A 19646-nucleotide genomic window follows, 5' to 3' on the forward strand; every position below is an offset into this window, starting at 1 on the left:
CTGGCTGACACCAAAGAGAACAAAGTGAGGCTGAGGAACCTCCACCCTGACGGTTATTTAGGGAGGGTTCAACAGGAACACTCGGGAAGGCTTGAATTGTGGCCAATCTTGAAAAAGTAGGACCATCAGAGCCTTCGGGATGATCCTTAAGTGAGACATTTTCTCCACTCTGGTCCTCATCTGGCTGACCAGACCACGGTCATAAATCAGGGTGTTAACTAAGATGTTGGTGTAAGCTCTTAGTGGCTTGACATTTGACAGGATGAAGAAACTCTCCCTGAATCACTCTCAGTTACTTTCGGATTTTTAGGATGCAGATTAAAAAAAAGTCAAAATACAAAACACAGAGATACTTTAAAGAAATATGAAAAATTCCAGAGGCACAGCGTATTTGCAAAACCTTGAAGCTCCAAAAGACCAAAGTTGCAGAGCTGGGGAATTTTTTTTTTCCTTTTTTCCCTGAAGGGGAAGAAAGAGAGAGTAAACCACAAAAAGTCTAGGGAGAAATTGCCAAAGTAGCTGAGTGGGTGCAAGTTTTTATGCCACGATTTTATTGTTTTAAAATCTTGTTTCAAACGGCATTTTGATTTTAAATTTAATACATAAATACAAGGCATTCATACATAATTTATGTTCACATTTATATTGCTTAAAATGTTTGTTTATTTTTTAAAATTTCCTGAATAAGAGTTTCATCACTGAGATTCAAATGTTAGGTCCAAGAAGATAATAATCACTACGTCTGGGCTCCAAGATCAGCAAAGAGCTGAAATGTCACATCTGGTCATTCAATCTTGAAATAGCAGGAATTATCATTTGTATCTTACTGTGTCAGGCACTGTTCTAAGAACTTCACATCTTGCTCTTAATCTTCACAAAATCTTCCTAAGACAAGTATCTTCATTCTTCCCACTTCGTAGAAATGAACACTGAGGTTAAGTGATTTGCTAATAACTATACTGCAAATAGGTGATAAGGACAGAAGCCAAGCCCAAACACTTTAGATCCAGGTCCCTGTGCTTACATTCTGTTTTTCCTTTTAAAGCAGTAACAACTCTGTATGACTTTATTCTGTTTTAATTTTCTGTGCAGCAAGTCTCCTTTTCTTTCTTTCTTTTTTTTTTTTTTTTTAAATTTACTTATGCTCCCGAGTCCTACTGTGATGGAAATTCCATAGACATGGATCTTGTCTCTCTTGCTCACCTGTTCACCACTGACTTGTAGGAATGGTGCCTGACATATAAAAATGGTACTCAATACATATATGTGGAATGAAAAATGAATAGATCATTGCGATATGTTCATTAAATCCTCAATTTTTGCCACGAAATAGTGGTAAAAAATTTTGAAAGCTGTGGTTTTCAAACTGTGTTAGTTAAAGCAGTTACCTCAGAGCTACTAGTCAGTTGTAGTGAAAGGGAAGGCTGGCAGGCTGGCAGTTGGGGGACTGTCCCTTCCAGTGGGGAAGTGCAACTTTCTGTGCATTGGGATCAAATCATTCTGAGTTGAGATCCAGACTTCTTGCCAGCCTGGGCAAATTTCTTAAGCTTTAAGAAAAAAACAGTTCTTGATATACAAAATTGTGATGGTGACAGCAACTAAGTCACAGTTTGGATGTGAGGATTAAATGGGGGCAGCATGTGTGCAACAACACATTCCATAGCTTTATGCAGAACACATTTTTGAAGCTATTCACTCAGTTGATAGAGTTTATCCAGTATCAAAGTATATCCTGTAATCAGGGTTTTTTTTTTTTTTTTAAAGCTCTGTCACTTTGGATATATATGTTTGAATGGATATCTATGTAGACATTTCAGATGATTTAAATGTTTTCATCAAATATTTAGACTAACTTATATGTTACCTAAGCTAAGCAGATATATATATATATATATACACACATACATATATACACATATATATATACACACATACACACACATACACATACATAACAGTTACTTGCACTTCAGATGTTGGTTTTGTCCAAACGCACAATCAGATTCAACAGAATGGTATAAATCGCAGGTCAGGAGGCAACAGTTTGAACTGGACATGGAACAACAGACTGGTTCCAAATAGGAAAAGGAGTACGTCAAGGCTGTATCTGTCACCCTGCTTATTTAACTTATATGCAGAGTACATCATGAGAAATGCTGGGCTGGAAGAAACACAAGCTGGAATCAAGATTGCCGGGAAAAATATCAACAACCTCAGATATGCAGATAACACCACCCTTATGGCAGAAAGTGAAAAGGAACTAAAAAGCCTCTTGATGAAAGTGAAAGTGGAGAGTGAAAAAGTTGGCTTAAAGCTTAACATTCAGAAAACGAAGATCATGGCATCCGGTTGCATCACGTCATGGGAAATAGATGGGGAAACAGTGGAAACAGTGTCAGACTTTATATTTTGGGGCTCCAAAATCACTGCAGATGGTGATTGCAGCCATGAAATTAAAAGACGCTTATTCCTTGGAAGGAAAGTTATGACCAACTCAGACAGCATGTTGAAAAGCAGAGACATTACTTTGCCAACAAAGGTCCGTCTAGTCAAGGCTATGGTTTTCCCAGTGGTCATGTATGGATGTGAGAGTTGGACTGTGAAGAAGGCTGAGCGCCAAAGAATGGATGCTTTTGAACTGTGGTGTTGGAGAAGACTCTTGAGAGTCCCTTGGACTGCAAGGAGATCCAACCAGTCCATTCGGAGGGAGATCAGCCCTGGGATATCTTTGGAAGAAATGATGCTAAAGCTGAAACTCCAGTACTTTGGCCACCTCATTGGAAGAGCTGACTCATTGGAAAAGACTCTGATGCTGGGAGGGATTGGGGAATTCAACACAGAGAATGGGACAGAATGACACCCCAGGGCTTACACAGATGCCTAAGACTTAAGAGGCTTGGCAGCCTCCTCATTTGTTTCCTGAGAAGCCAACTATCATATAAAACTGTGTGGCTGCCATATGACTGGAAAGATTGTATGGACAGACAGACAGGCCTGGACAGTCCCTGACCACTTCATCAGCTCAGATGAGGCACAAAACATGAGAATAAAGCCATTTTGGCCCAGCCAAGCCTCTCCAGCTCTCACTGAAGCACAGACCTGAGTGGTTTCCGCTGAGCCTTAACTCCAATTTCATGATGGTCAGTAAATAATAGTTGATGTTGTTTTAATGGCTTTGGGGTGATTTGTTACACAGTGGTAGGTAACTGAAACAGAAATTAATGCCTGGGAGTGGAGTCCTGAAGTAATAAAAACACGTGGCACTGGCCTTGGGACAGGCAGGAGGTAGAGGCTGGAAGGATGGAGCTAAGGAGGTGAGGAGACTGTTGGAGGCGGGTCAGACAGGAAGCTGCTACTGGAAGCAGGAGAAAGTCAATGCATGGTTTGCAGCATGGGAAAAACTAACTTGAAACATGCCTTCAATCACTTCAAAGACAGAAAAGATCTAAGGAACTCATGCTTCTGGTTAAGGTATTTCTGTATGGATGTGAGAGTTGGACCGTGAAGAAGGCTGAGTGCTGAAGAATTGATGCTTTTGAACTGTGGTGTTGGAGAAGACTCTTGAGATTCCCTTGGACTACAAAGAGATCCAACCAGTCCATTCTGAAGGAGATCAGCCCTGGGATTTCTTTGGAAGGAATGATGCTGAAGCTGAAACTCCAGTACTTTGGCCACCTCATGCGAAGAGTTGACCCATTGGAAAAGACTTTGATGCTGGGAGGGATTGGGGGCAGGAGGAGAAGGGGACGACAGAGGATGAGATGGCTGGATGGCATCACTGACTCGATGGACGTGAGTCTGAGTGAATTCCGGGAGTTGGTGATGGACAGGAAGGCCTGGCGTGCTGCGATTCATGGGGTCGCAAAGAGTCGGACACGACTGAGCGACTGAACTGAACTGAACTGAACTGAAGCAGAACGTCAAAAGTGACCACTGGTTTCTTGTAATAGTATTTGTTGCTGTTGTTGTTTAGTTGCTCAGATGTGTTCGACTCTTTTTCGACCTGATGGACTGAAGCCCGCCAGGCTCCTCTGTCCATAGGATTTCTCAGACAGGAATACTGGAGTGGGTTCCCATTTCCTACTCCAGGGGATCTTCCCGACCCAGGGACTAAACTCCTGTCTCTTGCACTGCAGGTGAATTCTTTACCGCTGAGCCACCAGGGAAGCTCCTTTACTAGTACATGGATGAAGTATTATGAGCTACGGAAGAATCTGCTCAGATTTAAAGCAGTACTTAGACAAACACAGGGGCCTAGGACAATCTTGTCAGATTTTCAAAATTAAAGAAAAAAGGTCAGACAAGGATATTCTAAGGTGCTGTGAGTAAAATATAGCCACAGGTAAAAGGATACCTGTAAAACCCTTTGTAATTGTTCAGGAAAATTTAAGATAGTGGTTTGCAGGCCCACTGGGACACACAAAGGGATTCCAAGAATCTTATGAGCATGACCAAGGGCATCCTATTCACAGCCTGGAGTAGGGAGGATCCTTCTTGAAAGAACTGGTGAGCAACAGTTTTTTTTTTTTTTTTCCTGATAGTGAACTATAATTTGATACACAGAAAAAATTCACAAGTTTTTAAAGTTGCTGCACCAACTTGGGCAAAAGAGGGTTTGGCCCCAACTTTCTGTGACCAGGAGTTGCTGTGTACCTTCCACACTTCCCCCTTTCTGAACAGAGTGTCTGTTGAGGTTTACCTGTTCCTGTCTCACCTCTGGGGGCTGAAAGTACATGGGACGGATAACTTGTCTTTTTATCTTCCAGATCTCCAAATTAGGAATTTCTGTACCTCATCTGTATCTGGGCCTGATAGAGATCATCAGCTACTAGATTTTGAGCCTGACCCAATAATGGGATGAGACTGCGGGGGATAAGCTGAGTATATTTTGTTTGTAGGAGGAATATGAATTGTGACTGGAAAGAGGACTCAAGCACACTTTTTTCAAAGTTGACCACAACAATCCCACCAACCTCCATGTACTTCTGCGATGTGACTTTGCTGCTCATTTTATGGGGAAGAGAGCCCATTTATCCTGTCCCTTGACTTGGGCTGGCCCTGTGACTTGCCCTGACCATAACCAATGCAGTGGAGGTAACACTATGTGACTTCCAAGCCCAGGCAATAAGTGGGTTTTGCAGCTTCTGTTTTTATTTTCTTGGTAGGGAGACACCATGAAAAAAATTGTGATGGTCTTCCCAGACAGACTATACAAAGAGAGAGAGGACCAGCCAGTCCCCATCAGTTCCAGCCATCCTTGCTAAGGCACCAGGCACGTGAAGGAAGTTGTCTTGAACTTTTCAGACCCAGAGGAGCCAACCCATTTGACCCCACGTGGATCAAGAACAAGCTGTACCTGATGAACCTTATTCTGATTGCAGAACTCTGAGAAAATAAATGGTTGCATTTATAAAAAAATTTGTTTTTAAGCCACTAGTTTTGAGGGATGTTTTATACACAGCAATTAATGATTACAGTATGACTTGATCAGTCAATTACTCCAAACTAGTCAATGTGGCTGGGCTTCTTAGGTGGTGCTAGTGGTAAGAACCCACCTGCCAATGCAGGAGACATCAGAGACGTTGGTTTGATCTCTGGGTCAGGAAGATCCCCTGGAGGAGGGCATGACAACCCATTCTAGTATCCTCGCCTGGAGAATCCCATGGACAGAGGAGCCTGGCAAACTACAGTCCATAGGGTCGCAGAGTTGGACATGACTGAAGAGACAGCACCAGCCGGTATGGCTGGATATGATTGTGAGATCATGCAGAAAAACAAAAGCAGCAGACCATCCAATGGATAATGCAGTGGGGAAAACCGAATGGCCTTCAGTGCTCATTCTGGCTCCCTCTTTACTGCTGTATGAACTTAGGCGAGTCACTGAATATCTGTGAACCTACTTATGGAATAGGGATAATGATCTCTATCTTATGCTATTGTTTTGAGGACTGTATCAAATAACCAAGAAAACAGCCTGTTTGAAAACTGTTGAGAATTACTCGAGAAGAATGAACTCCCCTATTACAACTGGTAAGTGCACTCCTACAGTCACTTAAGGCACCAGCTTGCCTACTTAAAATAACAGCTCTTCTGTTTACTCTCTTCCCATTGATAGATTTCTGTTAATCAGCTTTTAAAGAAAAGAAGGAAAGAGGCCAAGTAGTTTAAAATTTCCTAAACGAAAAATAGTGCAGAAAGACACCAAATATTATAAAGAAATGGCAAGATGAATATTAAAACAGGCATTTTGTGTCTGAAAATGTGATTTCTAGTATGTTTTAACAGCTATACTAAAACCCCATGGTACAGTTAATAGTATTATACATAAGAAAATATCCTCAAACAGAATTTCTAATTTACAAGCTTATGACAAGTTCAAGCTGCTGAGAAATTGGACTTGAAAGTATGTCTTAGAATGATAGAAGACCACTATTAACACTATCATAATTGTATACCTATTGCATCAAATCTGACATTCCAGTTTAATATATTTTGCTGAGAGAGCATACCATTTTATGGCTTCCTAGTGAAATCAAATCCAACCCAGACGTTTTCACTTTTCTAATATAATTCACTGCAAGGTTTTAAAGCTGCCATCTCTTTTCTTCCTTTTTTCCAAAGATTGATGCCCTGGCATTCGTTAATTCCACAAGAGCTCATAATGGGTCAATGAGTCAGTGGTGAGCACCTCCATTAACTGTATTAATTTACACTATGTCACCTTAATGACATTTTGTCACAGCTCCCTTTTCTGACATCTGCATAGCTATTTAAAAAGTAATATAACAACTTTTGAAGGCATTAAGGAAAAATTAGTATAAGAACTTCAGTAAGTTGAATGTCACTGTTACCAAGACTATGCTAGAAGAGAGAAATTAAAAAAAAAAAAAGTAAAAATGAACTGGTCTGACTTAACTTTTAAGACCCTTTTCAGAGAGGTCACTTCACCACGGCTCCTTCTCTGCCCAGCTTGCACTCATTACTGCAGGACAAGACCGACGCTAACAAAGAAGGAAGAAAACCATTCCCTTTGTCCTAGTTCTCTTTTATACAAGACCTTAAATCTATATTAGGAGATACTGCAGAGGCATTTTTCTTTAGAAATATAAAAACACTGGTCCTGAGACTGACATGTAACTAGGGGAGATATCTGGTGATCAGAAGAATCAATAAAATTCTTAGGATGGAAGGTAAAGCCTAAAACTCTATCTACATACATAAATTAGGATGACTGACTCATGTGTGGGCTTGTGAGGGTGAACATTTGAATTAGGTCGAAAAATCAAGTTTCTATTTCCTGATGATGTCAAGAGTCAAGAAAATGGTGTCAAGAAAACAAGCATTTTCACTTGAAAGTTTGATATAATATGGACACAGCTCTGAATTAAGATAATTAATAATCTTACATATGATAGAAAGCCTTAAAATGTAGATAAGAATATTTAATTCACATTTAAAATAGCTATTGAATGCTTTTTAAAGATACTGTGTTAATTCTAGAAGCCTACTGACTCCCCATTTTATGTTAATTCTCAAAGCATTATTAAATAAGAAATGGATTCTCTTCTTGATATCATTCTTTGTAAATCAGTTTAAATGATGGCTTACGGATCTTTCAAAGTTGAATTCCTTAGTGAAATCAAAAGTTTGATAGGAGGAAAATATGGGCCTTCAGAGTTTCATACAGTAAGAACGCACGTTAAATTATCTTCTTTCCAAATGTGAATACATTGTACATATAAACTAATATTCATTTATGCAAACTCTGACAGCAACAAATAAGACACATAAAGATGCTACAGATTACTTGATCCATTCCTTTTGTTTTCTGCTTTGAAAGAAACTGAATAAAAGTTGTACTCATCCACTTTCTTATAGTTCAGTAACATTGTAACTGCCTTTTAAAAATGCAATAGATAAGCATAAATATGTAAATAACAATTTTTACTTTAATTCACTACCTTTTGTTGGATTAAAACACTAAATGGAATGATACTATAATATCTGTATATTCAGCAGCATGAGTGGAAGTGATGAGAAAAGTCTGAAGAAAAAGGGGTTAAAATAAGAAATGTATACCTCTGTAATAACCAGATCATATAATCTTATCAGAAAAAAATGAGGAAAAAATTGAAGAACAAATGTATTTTAATGTTTTGAATAAGACTATTTTTTTAAAAATGAAAGTCCAAATAAAGGAATCCATCTTTATATTTACCAATAGGTAAGCCAGTAGCAACTGTAAAATAACTCTGCTCTCCGGCTGGCCCAGGATAGTGTGTGTGTGTTGGTTTAATCTAATGTGTATTGTTGCGTAGTATCCCCAGGCACAGTCAAGTAAAAGCTAAGGCTGTACAGAAAAGCCTACATTTTAAATGGGTCTTGTCATTAATGCTTTATTAATTGCCCCAGGCTACGTAAACCCAAAGCTGGGCAAGCTATAACAATATGACACATTAAGGTCAAATCCAATTCCTGCTGTGTTTTCTGGAATGGGCCAAATATTGAGTTAACAGCAGGAAAGGCAATTTATAGGCTTTTCTTTCCATCTACCGATTATTCGATTTAAATTAGATGGGAATTTTTTAAAATAACAAAAACACCTTAACTGAATAATATAAAAGAATCGTGAGTCATTTTCTGTGACACTCAAAATTATTTTCAAGTTCCTCTTAGGTATACCACATAATTTTAAAATATGATGGAACAAAGCTGCAGAATAAAGTATCTTATACACGCACTTAAACAATTTAAAATTTCAACACAGTTTGAAATTAATATCAACAAATAAAAGAGCTTACCTTTACATCAGAAGTATCTCTCTGACTAGTTCTCCAAGACCTTGCGACGGACGAGAATGTTCGATTAGGATGGTCAAATTTTCCATCATTTGCATTGAGGAAGAAGGTTGTGAAAGGTTCCTAAGCAAAAAAAAAAAAAGAAAGAAAGAAAAAGAAAATCAATAATTTGACCCTTCTGAACACAACTGTTCTCTTTCTTTGTAAAACATGACTTTTGGAAACCCTTTTGAGGTGGAAACCATTTTGAAACCCATTTGAGACCCTTTTGATCCTGTCTTTTCAGGCAGGATCCTGTCTGGAGGGGCTGGTCTGAGTCACTCTGGGTCGCTGAATCACCTATCACTCTGCAACCTTGGCAGCTTATGTTGCTTCTTGGTCTTCAGTCTTCTGATTTATAAAATGATGGAGTTCTAGCGCTCTGTGATTTTATGACGAATGACTGTGCATTGCTGTCAACATATAACTCAGATCTTCTTTCTCATAACTAAGGCCACACATAGTATCACTGCAATAAGAAAATCTCTCTGACACTATGGTGTGAAAATTGCGTAGGGAATGTCCATCTTAGACTACCTGAAAGTCTCCTAAACCTGCTATATTATGACCTGATGTTTTTAAAATGCAAATCTCCTTGACTGAAATCCTGCCACAGCTTTACAGAGCTCTTAGGAAAAAGCAGAAACTATTTGATTTGTCTTAAGAGAGCCTGAGTGATATGGAACCTGCTTAACTCTTTATCTCTTGCCATTCCCTTATTCACATCCTAAGGTCTTGCCATGCTGGTTTCATTTATCATCCTCTGTATGGGATATTCCCTCTTCCTGCTACAAACTTAACCCTCTACCTCATCATCCTGACTTGGTTAAGCTCTTCTTATCCTTTAAGTCTCAGCCCAAGATGTTGTTTCCTTCTGAAAGACCTCCCTTGATTGGCTAAGCTCTCCGGTATGTTCAAATGGCAACATATATTTCCTCAAACATCCCTGAAGAATTTGTGACTGTTTTTTGAAACTGATTTTTAAACGTTTTTTACTGGGGTATAGTTGCTTTATAATGTTGTATTAATTTCAGCTGTACAACAAAGTGAATCAGCTCTGTGTATACATATATCCCCTCCCTCCCACCCCATCACTCTATCCCGTCCCACCCCTCCATCCCACCCATCTAGGTCATCATACGGCACTGAATTGAGCTCCCTGTGCTAAACAGCAGCTTCCCACTAGCTGTTTTGCACAGGACATACGTCAATCCCAATCTCTCAATTCACCCCCCTTTCCCTCAAGTCCACCTTTCTGTTCTCTATGTCGGCATTTCTGCTCCTGCCCTGCAAATAGGTACACCAGTACCATTTTTTAGATCCCATATACATGCGTTAATATATGATATTTGTTTTTCTTTTTCTTGTCCATCTTCCCCACTATATGAATAGGTTCCAGTGCTCCTTGGAAGAAAAGCTATGACAAACCTAGATAGCGTATTAAAAAGCAGAGGCATTACTTTGCCAACAAAGGTTCATATAGCCAAAGCTATGGCTTTTCCAGCAGTCACATATGGATGTGAGAGTTGGACCATAAAGGAGGCTGAACACTGAAGAATTGATGCTTTCGAACTGTGGTGCTGGAGAAGACTCCTGAAAGTCCCTTGGACAGCAAGGAGATCAAATCAGTCAATCCTAAAGAAAATAACCCCTGAATATTCATTGGAAGGACTGACGCTGAAGCAGAAGCTCCAATACTTTGGCCGCCACTTGCAAAGATCTGACTCATTGGAAAAGACCCTGATGCTGAGAAAGATTGAAGGCAAGAGAAGAAGGGGACAACAGAGGATGAGATGGTTGGATGGCATCACCAACTCAATGGACACGAGTTTGAGCAAACTCTGGGAGATGGTGAAGGAAGCCTGGCATGCCACAGTCCACGGGGTCGCAAAGAGTCGAACATGACTGAGCAACAACAGCTACCAGATTCACTGTTTTATCTCCACCACTTAGAAGAACTCCTGGTATACCCAAGCTGCTCAGTGTATTAATATAATCTGTTGAAGGAACGAATGAAATGACACTAAACAAATCAGATAGGCTAGATCAACTCTAGTGCTTCTAGTATTCTGTGACTATTACTGCAACACGGTGTCCGTCATTAAGTACATATTCCCTTAGCAGGAAACCTAGGAATAACATTATCACAAGGTCCTAACGCATTTAAATTTACTGCTTTTTTGTTATGTTACTCATCATAACAAAGATGAGTATATATTTACTTTCCTATGGTTCAGTCCCTCTCTCTTAAGTCTAGGATAAATGACATGTTACTCCTAGGTTCAATAACGTTAAGAAATCTTTCCTACATATTTGCCTTATTTTTCTTAATATATAATCTCTGTTCACTCTTTTATATCTGTAAAACATACTCTGTCTCTTTAAACTCCTCTTTTTGCCACTCGTCATAAAGTCCAGTTGTCCAGCAACAGCTAGAAATATTTATATTCTTCAGTATCTTCCTGAAATTTAGTATGGCTGGATGTCATCAATTTTATAACTTTGTAATGTGCCACCAATTTTCATGTCTAATACTGAATGACAGAAAAGTATGGTGAAAGAGATAAGATGAAGAATGATAAAACACCATATAGGTAAAGAGGGTATTACTGATTTACCTCAAAATCAAATATGCATCTAGTAGGTCTATATTGTTGTTTAAGATTTTAACTGATTTGACAGACAAATAGATGCCACCAAAAATAAGTTAGGAAAAAAAAACTTAGGGATGTCTTTCACTAATTTGCTTTGTAAATTTTAGACTCCCTATTAAATATAAGGTAGTCAACACAGCATATCTTATCACTAAATTAAAGTAGGGATAGAGAAATTCTAGAAATAGCAACAGCAAACTGAATGAAATATGACAGATCTAAGTTTGAATCTTGGTGGAACCATTCACCTCTCTTAAGCAAGTTACTTAATCTCAAGTAGGTAGCAATATGAAGTAACCATATCTCAGTTCCTTCATCTGTGTTAACTGGGAATAACAATACCTGGCGGGTAATTCAGATTAAATAATATTGAGAAAGGCTGTAGCATCAGAGATGATACAGAGTAGTGATGATGACTACCAGCTTCATGCCTGCTGTCAAGTACCCACGTTGGGCTCCAGCAAGACTGACAGTTCCTTAGGTCTTATTCATCCCTCTATCCTTAGAGCCAAGCATGGTGCTTGGTTCACAGTTAGTGCTTAATTAATGTTTTTGAACAGACATAAACACACAAGGTACTGCTAGGAGAAGGGGTATGGTTGGATGAGAGTAAGACATAGTTTTTCTAGTCAGTTTTTAACTACTAGTTTGACCAAAAAGTTGTATCTTCAGAATCTACTTTTTCGTTATTCTAGGATGCTAATGTAAGGGCATTTATGTTTTCTTTGTAGGTAGTAGTCAGAGAATAATTTAGAGGGATCTGAGTTATTCTCATGATTTTTAACCTATTATAGATATGAGTGAAGACTCATTTATACATGAAGAGTCTTACTTCTTATCATTAACCACCAAAAGCTGATCTCTACCCTAACCTAAATTATCAAACCCTTCTGTAGTTTTGAACCCTGAGTGAAGTCTTGCCAAGAATAAGTGCAGATGGGCACAGTGAAAATAAACCTGAAATTGAAGAATTATTACTCCTGGTCATGAAGTTTATGAATCTGGTTGCACCCAAAGCACAGAATATTGAAGAATTCCACATTTTTTGCTGTTCCATATAGCCTTTTAAAAGATCTGGTTAACAACTGTTTGAGGGTCACATACTAAATACTGATATATATTCTCATTATTTCCGAAGGCCTCCAGCTGCTACAGTGGTAGAGTACTAACAGAAAGGGATAACCTATTTGTTTATAAGTGGGTAATGATCTTTGAAGCCCTGCTCACTGCAGAGATTACCTTTTTCTATGTGTTTCCATATTACCTTCAAGGCACAGTCCAAGGACTTTCTGTTTCATTTGATTCATGCTTTATTAACACAGAGGATCAAGCTCTATATTAAGCTTAAGAAACTTTAATATTTATTCCCCTGACACACGGTGATCAAACATTTTCAATGTGTGTGTGCTCAGTCACTCAGTTGTGTCTGACTGTGACCCCATGGACTGTAGCCCACCAGTCTCCTCTGTCCATGGGATTCTCCAGGCAAGAATACTGGAGTGGGTTGCCACTTCCTCCTCCAGGGGATCTTCCCGACCCCGAGATTGAACCCATGTTCCTTTCTTTCTATGTGTATATCACCATATTAGATATTTATCATTCTCCTGGAAAATTTTTGGCTTTGGAGATAAGGTGGACAAATAAATATATGTTAAACAGAAATTTCAGAAATTAAAATACTTGGACTTGTTGTGCTTTAAAAACTTCAGGTTCTGTCCTGCAGTATAAATGGCTGATGGCAGACTTCTTTCTCCTGATTACATCTACCCTAACCTTCCAACTCTTCCTCTGGGACAGAAAGTCAAACTAGCCTGTCCTACATGGGAAGTACGAGCCCTACTGAATTATGTCATAACCTTCAGTGCCTGCAAGGACACTAACAACCTGTCCTGCCTTTCAATGATGTGAAAAGAAAGTGGAAGTGTTACTCGCTCAGTCGTGTGTGACTCTGTGACCTGATGGCCTATAGCCCGCCAGGTTCCTCTGTCCTTGGAATTCTCTAGGCAAGGATACTGGAGTGGGTTGCCATCCCCTTCTCTAGGGATCTTCCCGACGAGGGAATGAACCTATATCTCCTGCATTGCAGGCAGATTCTTTACCATCTGAGGCACCAGAGAAGCCCTCCCATGATCTGATCGCAGACAACTCACCCTTCCTGGGCCATCCAACTCTGTCACTCTTCCCCTCTGCTCTTTAGACAGTTCCTTTATTTTTCTGTCTTACATGACTTCTGCTCAGTCATCCAGAAGAGTCTTTTTTATACCCCTCTCCCCTCTTCTTTCTCTTTGTTTCATTTGAAACAAACCTCATTCCTTGGTAATAGTGTCGGAACATAATTTTATCAAAGAAAAGGTATATATACCTACGTTGCTAGGTCATGTCCGACTCTTAGTCACTCCATGGACTGCAGCCCACCAGGCTCCTCCGTCCATGGGATTTTCCAGGCAAGAGTACTGGAGTGGGGTGCCATTGCCTTCTCTTATATAAAGCATAATAAAGACCAAAGGGTAGGGAACTAAAATTATGAGCACTTTTTGTGCATGGCACTGTATTATCTCAGTTAACCAACCAAATCATCCCTATTATCCTTTCAGTTCAGTTCAGTTCAGTCCAGTCACTCAGTTGTGTCCGACTCTTTGCGACCCCATGAATCGCAGCATGCCAGGCCTCCCTGTCCATCACCATCTCCCGGAGTTCACTCAGACTCATGTCCATCGAGTCTGTGATGCCATCCAACCATCTCATCCTCAGTCATCCCCTTCTCCTCCTGCCCCCAATCCCTCCCAGCATCAGAGTCTTTTCCAATGAGTCAGCTCTTCGCATGAGGTGGCCAAAGTACTGGAGTTTCAGCTTTCGCATCATTCCTTCCAAAGAAATCCCAGGACTGATCTCCTTCAGAATGGACTGGTTGGGTCTCCTTGCAGTCCAAGGGACTCTCAAGAGTCTTCTCCAACACCACAGTTCAAAAGCATCACTTCTTCGGCACTTAGCTTTCTTCACAGTCCAATCCTCACATCCATACATGACCACTGGAAAAACCATAGCCTTGACTAGACGGACCTTTGTTGGCAAAGTAATGTCTCTGCTTTTCAACATGCTATCTAGGTTGGTCATAACTTTTCTTCCAAGGAGTAAGAGTCTTTTAATTTCATGGCTGCAGTCACCATCTTCAGTGATTTTGGAGCACAAAAAAATAAAGTCTGACACTGTTTCCACTGTTTCCTCATCTATCTCCCAGGAAGTGATGGGACCAGATGCCATGATCTTCGTTTTCTGAATGTTGAGCTTTAAGCCAACTTTTTCACTCTCTACTTTCACTTTCATCAAGAGGCTTTTCCTCTTCACTTTCTGCCATAAGGGTGGTGTCATCTGCATATTTAAGTGGGTGTAATTATCCCCGTTTTACATCTGAGAAAGATCACACTCTCCGAAATAGAGGAATCACTGTTTACACTGTGCTGTGTCTAACTTCAGAAGTTTATTTTCTCCCAGTGTTTGCAAAAGTAATCAGAAGTATCTTTTAGAATCTTCAGAAACCTTTGTGTTTCCCATACACCAGGCTCTTGTTTAAGAATTCTCATCTTTCTCAAAGTAAACATACATTGTCTGTAGGCATCAGCAATCAAGAGAAACAGGACGGCAATAGCCTATTCAGTAGCACTACATTTTGGTCTTAATTACAATGCTTGCATTAAGTGCTTTTACTATTTTTTTTTTCCCACTACAAATATATACTGCTGAAGATATATTACAGTTTAAATAGGCTTTTGAGTAGGCTTTCAAGGCAACTCATAATTTACGAAGTATGTCCCAAGTTCTAAACAATTTATTTATCAATTGACTTGTTGTACAACCTATTTAACCTCCTAAAAATTATGATTAAATGTTTGACAATGGAGTTTTGAACAGGTAGGTTGAATATACTGAATTTGGAACTTGAATAGGTTACTAAAGGATATGAGTCCAATTTAATTACTTCATTGAATATATTTTACATTCAGGGTAAGATTTAAAGCAAAAATATTCCAAGTAAAATGTGTCCTTTTATACTATTTAATATCTGAACAAACTCAAAAATTCTGTAACAGTTTATTCATCATTTGCCCAACAGCAGGAAGCAGAGAAACAGCTTTTTTAGAAACCTGCAATTTAGACAAGTGACTTTACTGGTGGTGTGTCTAAAATAATACTTTTAAATTTCAAGTAATGAGGTATGTAGCTAATTTGCATTTTAAAGCAATTATTATTAATGTCATACTAAATATATTGACTGAAACTAATAATGAGTTCAATGACTTTGGGTCTAGAAGGCTTGAAAGATAAAGAACAGATATTTATTTTAATCTATATTTTATTTTTATGAACAAATTTTCAATGACACAAATTTTAATGTATTTTCTACTTCATAAACTCCTTGAGATGGGAGTGAGGAAATCACAATTCCTCGGGCCATTAGGTTAAACACTTAGTAAGCTATTAGACTGTGATACTTCTATTAATAACAGTACAACTTGAGATGCAGTGGCTAAATGAGTTCCCATAAAAGCAACCCTATAGATTTCTTCTTTCAGTGTAGTAGCCAGAGGTCACTTGTGACTACTGAGTACTTAAAACATGGTGAGTTCAAGCTGAATATGCTGTAAGTAGAAAATACATCTGGATTTCAAAGAATACCAAAAAAAAACAAGTGAAATATCTATTTACAATTTTTATATTGGTTACATGTTGAAATTACAACATTTTGGATCTACTGGGCTAACAAATATATTTATTAAACTAATCTCACCTTTTTACTCTTACTCTTCTTACTTCTTGTTTCTTTTTACTCTTAAATGTGGCTATCAGAAAATTTAAATTATATACATAGGCAGCTTGCATTGCATTTCTGCTGTTCAGCACAGCTATAGACAATTCTAAAAGGGCATGTGTAGGATAAACAAGGATAGCATTTCTGCTGTACCCCTGCAGAGAGTCAAATTTGTACTCCATTTCTCTAGAATAAGAAATAAATTTAGGGGTGAATTATAATTTATTATTTGATAAAATGTTTAGTTTATCAGGGATAGAAAAGTGTTAACTTAAATCAAGCTGTTGATAATAAGTATTTTTATAAATTCATACTTAAATTCTTAGAAAACCAATTTTAGACTTGATTATACAAAAGCCATTGAATATCATTTTATATATCTCAAAATACTATAATATGTATAATATACTGTCATATAATTCTTAAACCAACCGACTTGATAACGGTTTTTTCAGAAATGGTTCCTGACTTGTTTTTAATCCCAAGATGCCCTAAAAAGGTGTCTTATGCCCCCCAGGGTGATGGCTCACTAAAGCAATAACTGTTTCTTGCTTTTTGTTTTCTTGTTGGTCTATTTTTGAGCTCAGATAAAATATTTTACATTTATTATAAAGGACACCAGATGTCTGACATCTTGACTGGTGAATTTTTGGGTTTCTGTGTTTAGTTTTGACCTGTGGCTGAGACTACTGCTATAGTTCTCTCTATATGCGTGACTGTAATTCAGAAAAGCCTTTAACTCTTTATATGAGCATCTAGTATTTTCTTACACCTGGAGAGAATTAATAAGTTATTACAACCCATAAACTAAAGGTGTTTTGTTCTGATTGGTTTATAGGTAAACAGACATGTATAAATCTAATATTCCCTCCACATTAACAGAAAGTTTTTAAAAAATAGAACTCTAAAAGTCTTAGAGTTAAAAAAATTCATAAATGGCTAGCTCAGAAATATTTTTATAAAAGGATCCAAATTTACACAGTTAAGGTGAATTTTTGAACAAATTAGACAAACAACTTTGGTCTAAAGAAGTTTTATGTCTTTTCCTTTAGTTTATAATTACAGACTTTGTTTTTTAAAATAAGATTTGAGTTTGTTTCCTTAAAGACTAAGCTAAACTTTAATTTCTTATGTTGGTTTAGGATTATGAAAAATATAAAACAGGCATCCAGTTAAACTGAATCATAATTCTGACAAACTTTTTTCATAACAGTAATTATTTATAGTACATTACCTACCATTAATTTACAAGTTACCTAAAATATACACATACTACATGTTTGTAATGAGTTCAATTTGCTTGAGGAAACTCTCCAAACCAAACTGTTTTTTCAGGCAGTGGGGAAAAAACCCTTGTCAGTTGGAGATGCATTCCCTACTTTGTCAATGTGTTTCTGAGGCAAATCAGCATCATGCAACAGAGCAGTCTGAAGCATATTTTGCTAAGAGGAGATAGCATTATTGATTGTATTGATTCAGAGATTTACTCCACAGTCATGTATAGTTTTAAAAATATCTGGCCATCTGACTCCAGTAATTGCTCTCAACTAGACTAGATTGGAGAGGTCAAAACCAAGGCAAAGAAATTTTGTTAAGATCTTTTGCAATAATATAGATGAGAAAGAACAGGAACCTGAACTAAGGAAGTGCCAGAGTTAATAGAAAACGGAGATAGACTGTGGATGATAGAACCTATCACATATGATGTCAGACTGGATGTAAGGGGCTGATAAAATGGAAAAAATATCTAGGTTAGGTAACTGGGTGTGATAAATGCAGATTATTTAGATAAGTAATCAGTAGGAAACACCCCTGCACATTTATGAGGGAGATGAGAAGTTTATTTTTGGAAATGCTATTTATAGTACTGTGAGGTGTTCAGGTAGAAAAATACAGAAAGACACAGAAATAAGCAAATATATTAATATCTTAGAAATACAGGTTAGGAGTCCAAGAGAAACGTCTGCAATGAAGAGAGAAGTTGGCAGTCATTAGTTTAGAACTGAATGATATAGTCCAGATAACATACCTAGGAAAATCCTGGGGAACAGAAATATTGAGAAAAAGAAAACTGAGCATGAGATATGGCAGGACAGTTAGAATGACAGGAGGGAAATCAGCAGAGGATATTGTCAGAGGAGCCATGAGATGGAGAAACTTCAAGTAGGAGGAGGTGAGCAATGGTGCCACATGCTTCAGATACACCATGGAGCTCTGCCCTGGTGACCTTCACAGAGACAATTCAGTAAAGCAGTGGGGATGGAACCTGCATCAAGCAGGATAAAGACTGAATGTGGTGGTAGAGACCAGCACAGTGCAGAGTCAGAGAGTAGAGGCTGTGCCTCTAGCACCTTTGACTATGCAGGGGGAGACATGGGAAGTCACTAAAGAGTGGGTGGGGGCTGGGAGGAGGCATGTATGTATGTGCGTAAGTATGAAAGTATGTGTACATGTAAACTGCGTGCTTAGTCGCTCAGTTGTGTCCAACTCTTTTATGACCCCATGGACTGTAGCCCGCCAGGCTCCTCTGTCCATGGGATTCTCCAGGCAAGAATACTGGAGTGGGTTGCCATTTCCTACCACAGGGGATTTTCCTGACCCAGGTATCGAACTCCTGTCTCCTGTGTCTCCTGCATTGCAGGCAGATTCTTAGCCTGCTGAGTCATGTGTAAGTATGCATTTAAAAAATTGGAGAGATTTGAATTTATTTATGTCTTAGGAGAAAGACAAAGTAACAGAAAGTAGTCTTCAAAAACATTAAGAAAACTGTTTTTAAAATATACAACTTCAGAAGCAAGACTGGGAGGGCTGGGAAGAACGCCAGCTGGTGACAATCAGTGAAAAAGGAAACACTGGATATTAAGGACACAATCTAGGAGTCTGGTTCCTTTTGTAAATGGTTTAGGTTTAAGAAGCTCAATCTATCTTTCTAACCCAATTTTGCAAATAAGGCCACTCATTAACAAAAAGGAATCAGGTTTTGCTAGAGTTTGGCATCTTTCATTTCTACTTCAGTGGTCTCTAATCTCTGCTTAAAACTAATAAGTATATTTGATTTTTATTTAATTTTCTTATATTAAATACTCTGAGATATTAAAGGCAAACTGTAACTTAATGAAGGCACTCACAATTCGAACGAGCCAGGATAAGGTGGATGTTGCCGTAGAATAATGTGTGTTGTAATGGTAGGGAGGACTCTGATCATCTTCCCAGGTCTCATAGCGCTCTGCATAAAACACAGCTCTCTTTGGGTTCAAAGCACCGATCGGCTGTAAAAAGAGAAAAAGAAGCACTGTGTTTAATACAGTTATATTAGATATTCAACATTATAACTCTTTACTTGAAAGT

General features: G+C 38.4%; 1 protein-coding gene across 8 annotated transcripts in view; it reads right to left on the minus strand.

The window, feature by feature from the left end:
• The window catches only part of NBEA (neurobeachin), a 666092-nt gene that overhangs the window by 65565 nt on the left and 580881 nt on the right, over nucleotides 1-19646 (minus strand). For all 8 annotated transcript variants that reach the window (XM_060394443.1, XM_060394442.1, XM_060394441.1 and 5 more), the window contains 2 exons: nucleotides 19427-19567; nucleotides 8802-8921 (listed from right to left, as the gene is read on the minus strand). In XM_060394443.1, coding sequence (XP_060250426.1) covers nucleotides 8802-8921; nucleotides 19427-19567 — 261 coding nt within the window. The remainder of the gene's footprint in view (nucleotides 1-8801; nucleotides 8922-19426; nucleotides 19568-19646) is intronic.

This window comes from Ovis aries, chromosome 10, assembly GCF_016772045.2.
Source record: "Ovis aries strain OAR_USU_Benz2616 breed Rambouillet chromosome 10, ARS-UI_Ramb_v3.0, whole genome shotgun sequence".
NCBI classification, from domain to species: Eukaryota; Metazoa; Chordata; class Mammalia; order Artiodactyla; family Bovidae; genus Ovis; species Ovis aries.